Source organism: Mustela lutreola, chromosome 16 (assembly GCF_030435805.1).
Source record: "Mustela lutreola isolate mMusLut2 chromosome 16, mMusLut2.pri, whole genome shotgun sequence".
NCBI lineage: Eukaryota > Metazoa > Chordata > Mammalia > Carnivora > Mustelidae > Mustela > Mustela lutreola.
This window is the reverse complement of record NC_081305.1, coordinates 54327559-54333983: the sequence shown is the minus strand read 5'-3', so window position 1 is coordinate 54333983 and position 6425 is coordinate 54327559. Positions and strand designations below refer to the sequence as shown.

The 6425-nt window shown below is 51.1% G+C and overlaps 1 protein-coding gene across 2 annotated transcripts; it reads left to right on the top strand.

Annotated features, from left to right (window-relative positions):
- Nucleotides 1-401: 401 nt before the first annotated feature.
- Nucleotides 402-5177, top strand: LOC131817577 (myeloid cell surface antigen CD33-like). Of its 2 annotated transcripts, XM_059151112.1 has the most exons (7): nt 402-536; nt 602-985; nt 1187-1465; nt 1696-1743; nt 3851-3944; nt 4231-4311; nt 4723-5177. In XM_059151112.1, the coding sequence occupies exons 1-6, from the start codon at nt 494-496 to the stop codon at nt 4301-4303; spliced, it is 921 nt and encodes a 306-aa protein (XP_059007095.1). In that variant the 5' UTR covers nt 402-493; the 3' UTR covers nt 4304-4311; nt 4723-5177. The 2 variants fall into 2 exon arrangements, with proteins under 2 accessions (XP_059007095.1, XP_059007096.1); XM_059151113.1 differs by lacking the exons at nt 3851-3944; nt 4231-4311; nt 4723-5177 and adding an exon at nt 3600-3844.
- Nucleotides 5178-6425: the final 1248 nt, after the last annotated feature.

The window sequence follows — 6425 nt, the reverse complement described above, 5'->3', positions numbered from 1 at the left end:
CCAGGATCCCTTCTCTTCTGCCTCAGAGGCTCACACAGACCTATAGAATCCTCCACCTTGAAGGACAGAACACCCTGTGGGTCTAAATGAGGCTGTGATCCTCCAGGTCTAGCCAGGAGTTGACTAGCTCCCCAGTGTAGACAGTTCTGCTCAGACAAGATCCTCAGGTGGAAGAGACCTTAGGAGACTCACTGTGTCCCAGGCCTCATGTGTCCTCAGATGTCCTGGTGCCAGAGGGAAGTGCCAAGATGAGGGGCAGGACATGGATCTGCTCCTGCTCTCTCCTGCTGGGTGGGTCTCCCTGGTGTCCAGCCAAGGGTGTGGCCAGCTATGGGTAGAGAGCGGAGAGAGCTCTGGAGCTGCCGTTCCTCTTCTGTGAACCACAAGGGCCTGTGCTCCTCCCCAGCTTCCCGTGGGTCCCCCTCAAACTCCCTCCTGCTGTCTTCCTCTTCTCACTCACCCACAGGAGGCCCACACACTCTCCATCTCAAAGATGCTGCTGCTGCTGCTGCTGCTTCTACCCCTGCTCTGGACGGGTGAGTGGGCCGAGGGGAGGGGGCCAGGTGGGCAGGGGCTGCTGCTGACCCTCGATTCTCCACAGGGTCCCTGGCTCAGTACTCAAGATACCAGCTGCAGGTGCAGAAGTCCCTGATGGTGCAGGAGGGCCTATGCATCTCCGTGCCCTGCCACTTCTCTTACCCCACTGAATACCGGGCCCTGCCTTCCCCTGTTCATGGCTACTGGTTCCGGGAAGGGCCCAGTGCACACCATGGTGCTCCAGTAGCCACAAACAACCCATATCGTAAGGTGCAGGAGGACACCCAGGGCCGATTCCTCCTCCTTGGGGACCCCCAGGCCTATGACTGCTCCCTGGACATCAGAGAAGCACAGAGAAGGGACTCGGGCACATACTTCTTCAGGATGGAGAGACAGTCTTCTCCGAGCTACAGTTATAGAGAGAACCTGCTTTCCGTGCAAGTGACAGGTAAGGAGGAGACTCCAGGAGAGGCTGCAGAGGAAGGACGGGGGTCCTGGGTCAGAGCTGGGATGGGACACCCCCTTCCTGGGAGGGGTTAGAGGTAACACATGTCAAGGTTCAGAAGCAGGAGCTGGACCAAAGCCTGAGGCTTCTCTCAGGGTCTCACTCGGACCCTCCTGATTCCCATGTCTCCCCATCTCCTCACAGCTCTGAGCCACACACCTGACATCCTCATCCCGGGGACCCTGGAGTCTGGACACCCCAGGAACCTGACCTGCTCTGTGCCCTGGGCCTGTGAGAGGAGCACGCCGCCCTTTTTCTACTGGACATCAGCTGCCCTCACCTCCCTGGGTCCCAGGACTCACCTCTCTTCGGTGCTCACCCTCACCCCACGGCCCCAGGACCACGGTACCAACCTCACCTGCCACGTGTACCTCCCTGCAGCTGGTGTGATGGTGGAAAGGACCATCCAGCTCAATGTCACCTGTGAGTGTGGGGCAAGAATGCCCGATTCCCTGAAGGGGTGAGAGGCAGGAAGATCAGTTTGGGGAGTCTCAGAGTTTTACTGGGAGGTCTGCCTGAGTGTGGGACCTAGAAGGACTCAAGCCCTGTCCCTCCTGTGTTTCTGTGGTTTCTGTGGGTGAGGAGAAGATACCTACACGTATCTCACATGCCCCCACCTCACTGAAGGAGGAAATCCGTTCTTCCCATTGCAGGTGCCACACAGAACCCAACAACTGGTGTCTGCCTGGGACACAGCCCAGGTAGGAAGGAGCCTCCTCCCTGGGTATAGAGAGTGGGGTTTTTCCAAACCTCAGCACAGAGTCATGTCCCTGCCACTTTCTGCACTCACGGAGATGACAGAGATCCCCTCTGGGTGAAGCCAGTGTTTGCTCTCCCTCCCCAGCCCCCATGTCCCTGTGAGAGCTGTCCCCATCGGCTCCCCTCCCCTCTTCCGCACCCTTCCTTCCCCACCCCGTCATCAGGAGAAGGGAGAATAGGGCAACATGAACCCAGCAGATCTGCTCCTTATCATGCATCTCCTCATGACTCCTCCTGTCCCATCTTTTATTCTCCCAAACAGCTGCTTTTTAAAGTACTTCTGAACATGTAATATATTCACATGGACAAACATCCAAAATATACAGGAGATTCTGTCCTTAGACGTACAATTTCCTCCTGGGAAGTAGCCAGTGTTCATGGGCTGCTCTGAGCCTTAGTGTGTTTGCCTAGAAGATCTAAGGGGTCCTCTGCTATCAGTAGTACAGACTGTCCTCGATCTCCTCCGATACTGTGCGGTACCCTTCCCATGGATGGATTCTGATTCAGTGTGTGTCTTTTCTTAATGGAAAATCATGCCATTCGTTTTATTCTACCAACAGAAACACTGCAACACTATAATCCATACTCTGGCATCTCATTTCATTTATGTGTGCCCGTGTGTCTGTGTGTGTGTGTGTGTCTATGGGGTAGCTCAATCATAGGTTCTTTGTAATCTTGAGAGAAAGGCAAAGTTTTCTCCACAGAGGGTGGATGGGTTTATTTCCCCAACATCCAGGGTCAAAGCCTATGTTTTCACTAACCCTCCATGGGGTAAAAATTCTGATCTTTGCCAGTACCAGGTGGAAACTGTTATACAGTATTTTTTATATATATGCAGTATTATGTCCTTGAGGAAAAATTCACCTATAAGAAAAATTGCCATTTTGGCTATTTCAAAGTGTAAAATAGGTGGTTCTCAGACATTCACAGTGTTGTAGGGCCATCACTACTACCTGATTCCATCCCCCCCCACTGCGTTGTCATCATCCCTAATGGGAAACCCCCTGCCTCTTAGACAGTCATTCCCTATTCCCCCTCCTCCTGACCCCCTGCAACCAGGAACCTGCCTTCTGTGTCTGTAGATTTGCCCACTGGGAACATGTCAACTAAATGAAATCCCACAAACTATGGACTTTTGTGTCTGGCTTTCATTTTACCAAAACATTTTCAAGGATTATCCATAGAGCTTGTATGAGTACCAATTCTTTTTTGCCTGGATACTATTTTATTGCATGGATGTACCACGTTCTATCCATCCACTGATCAGGCGTTGGACATGTGGGTGGTTTCTGTTTTGGGCTATGATAATGCTAAGAACTCTGGAGGACACGTTTTTGTTTGAACATTCTTTTAAGCTTTCTCGAGCATATGTCCAGGAGGGGAAATGCAGGGTCCAAGGGTAGTTTCTGTGTTTTCAATTTTGAGGATAATGCCAGACTGTTTCCCACAGTGGCAGCACCATTTTTCACCCCACCACAAGTGTGTGAGGGTTCCCTTTTCTACGCACTTTCCCCAACATTGTTGTTTCCTATTTCAAAATAATTATAGCCTATTTGTGGGTATGAGGGACTGTAGCAGTGCGGTCTGATTTGCATTTTGTAATGACTAATGTCATTCGTTTTCACAAGGACATTTTTTATCATTGGCATATCTTCTCTGGAGAAACTTTTGAAGTCCTTTGTCCATTTTTAAAGTGGGTTGATTGCCTTTTTGTAGTTGAGTAAGTGTTCATTATATGTACTGAACACTACACCTTTATCAGATCTGTGACTGGCAAATATTTCCTCCCAATACGTAGGTTGCCTTCTTACATTCTGAATAGGATCAAGTGAACAAGATGATTCACTTTGATGAAGTCCAGCTTTTGCATATTTGTCCAGTCCTCCTGCTGGAAGGACAGTGTATGTGGTGGGGTGAGCCCCAGAAACGGGGTCCCACATCCAGTGATGCCAGAACGCCCGGAGAACCAATGGCCAGAGTCGTGCTAGAGTGAAGGACGCAGGACTGTGTTCAAGCCCATGAATCTTTCCTCATCCCATGTCACTACAGTAAAATCAGAGCCCATGGCAGAGGTGGTTCTGGTGGCCATTGCAGAAGCAGCTGTCAAGACCCTGTTTCTCCTGCTCTGTCTCGTCATCCTCATGTGAGCACTGCCCCAGGGGCAGGGGAGAGGTAGGGAGGGCGGGGGCATGTGGCTGAGTCCCAGGTGGGTGCAGGAGGGACTGAACAGGCTGAGGTTGGGGCAGGAAGGAGGATTCCACTAAGTGTCCATGGGGGGATGTCCCTGCTCAGCTCAAGGTAATCTGTGTGACCAGACCTGCTCTCTCTTACCTCAGTCCCCCCTCCAAACCCTTAACCGGCAACATGGGTGGGTCAGTTCACCCTGCACCCCCATGATTAGACTGAAAGACCCTGGTCTCTTCTCTCAGAGTGAGGTTCCTCAGGAAGGAGACAGCCAGGCCTGCAGGGGGCCTGGAAGAGGCAAAGCCCACCCCCAGTTAATCCCTCAGGTGAGTGACGTGGGCAGCTCACCACCCAACATCCCACCAACACCTGCTCCGGGATGGCCCCAGCATTGCTCCACTCAGCATGGCCAGAATTGAGCTGCCACATTCCTCCCAAAGCCACTTCTCTACGGGGTCTCCCTCACCTGGTTGACAGGGCTCTCCTCTCTAAGGCCAGAACTGAGGTGTGGCTCTCCACTGTGACCTCCCTCCCTCCTGCCTGACCCACTACATCACTCAGTTTTGCCATCCTTCCTCCTAGGCTCATCCTGATGCCAGTCTCCTCCCCATCCTGACCTTACTTGCACCTGTGGCCTCCTTTCTTCCCCAGACTTCTAACCCACCTGCCTCCAGCCTCCCTCTCTCTCCTCAGCACACTGAGTCTTGGGAGACCATTAACATCCACCTTCTCCACAGCATGAAGAGCTATGGATCCTCTCCAGGGCCAAGACCAAGGCTGGGTTTGAAGGCCTGGCATGGTCTGCTCCCCACCGGACCCTCCACCGGGATCTCTGCTTCTCCCTGCATCTTGCAACATCTCCACAACCAGCTCGGCCAAGGTTTTGCATGTACTCTTTCTTCTCCTGAAGTGCCCTTTCCTCCCCAAGCCTGCATCTCCAAGTCCTAATCATCTTCAGGCTCAGTCTTAAAAGCCAACTAGCCCTGTGTGGGTGTGTGACTCACATGATTTTGAATCAAGTAGTATTCAGTTAAGAATAGACTCCTTCAGCAAGTACTACTGAACACCTACTATGTGCCACCTTGTTTTGGTTTCAGGTGCATTAGTGAACACAACAAAATCTCTGTCATCAAGAACTGTCATTCTGGAGACAAGAAATCAAAAGAAATAAATAAGAAATAATATTAGAGCACTTTGGGTAGAATATGTGTTTGTAGGAAAGTCATGCAGACTGAGCACACATGGCATATTGGGGACCATGTTCTGGAACTAAGAGCTGAGGAGGTGACATTTGAGCAAAGACTGGAAGTCAGGTGACAGAGCAGGTTCTGTATTTGCCTGAGAGAAAATTATCCCAAGAAATGGACAATGGGGAAAGGTGAGTGAAGTCGCTCTGAGTCAGGAGGAGGACTGGTGTGGAAACAAAAGGATTGGCTTGAGATCACAGGAGTGCAAGGTGGGGATGCTGGGACGATGGTTCTGACCTGGTGGGGGTGCAGGCCCTGTGGGAATGGGGGTGCAGATCCCATGGGATGCATGGGTGTGGTGGGATGCAGAGGAAGGAAGAGGAAGAAGGAAGAGGAAACTTCAAGGGGGTAGAGACCCAGGGGTAGGAGTGCAGATCCCACAGAGGTGCAGACATCCTCCTGGTGCAAATCATGCAAGCCTTTCAGAAAATGCAAGAATCTGGAAGCCTTTGAGGAGAGCAGAGATATGACTGAACTTTCCTTTCAGTACGATCCCCATGTCTGTTCTGCTCAGGACCAGCCAGAGTGGGTCCACGACAGAAAAACAGAGATTCAGAGGGCACTGCTGGCTTCCCCAGGTGGGATATGATGCTGTCTCCAACTACGGAGAGTGGGGGATTTATTTTTGAATATATAATGATGATAAAACAAACAGGATTTTGGGGGCACCTGGGTGGCTCAGTGGGTTAAGCCTCTGCCTTCTGCTCAGGTCATGATCTTAGGGTCCTGGAATCAAGCCCCGCATCAGGCTCTCTGCTTAGCAGGCAACCTGCTTCTCCCTCTCTCTCTTTCTGCCTGCGTCTCTGCCTAGTTGTGATCTCTCTCTGTCAAATAAATAAACAAAAATCTTAAAAAATACAACAAAATCATATGGTTTCACTTATTTGTGGGGCATAAGAAATAACATGGAGGATATGGGGAGTTGGAGAGGAGAAAGGGAGTTGGGGGAAACTGGAAGGGGAGGTGAACCATGAGAGACTATGGACTCTGAAAAACAATCTGAGGGGTTGGAGGTGGCGGTGGGGTGGGAGGTTGGGGGAACCAGGTGGTGGTTATTAGAGAGGGCACGGATTGCATGGAGCACTGGGTGTGGTGCAAAAATAATGAATACTGTTATGCTGAAAATAAAAAAAAAATAAATTACAACAAAACAACAAAACAAACCCCCCCCGGGATTTTCTAAATGATGTGAG

What these genes read in the sequence shown, in the direction of transcription:
- LOC131817577 (XM_059151112.1), top strand. Translation starts at nt 494, where the DNA reads ATGCTGCTGCTGCTGCTGCTGCTTCTACCCCTGCTCTGGACGG. An exon ending in TCTACCCCTGCTCTGGACGG is followed by an intron (nt 537 to 601) that starts GTGAGTGGGCCG and finishes GATTCTCCACAG; the next exon opens with GGTCCCTGGCTCAGTACTCA. An exon ending in CTCTGTCTCGTCATCCTCAT is followed by an intron (nt 3,945 to 4,230) that starts GTGAGCACTGCC and finishes CTCTTCTCTCAG; the next exon opens with AGTGAGGTTCCTCAGGAAGG.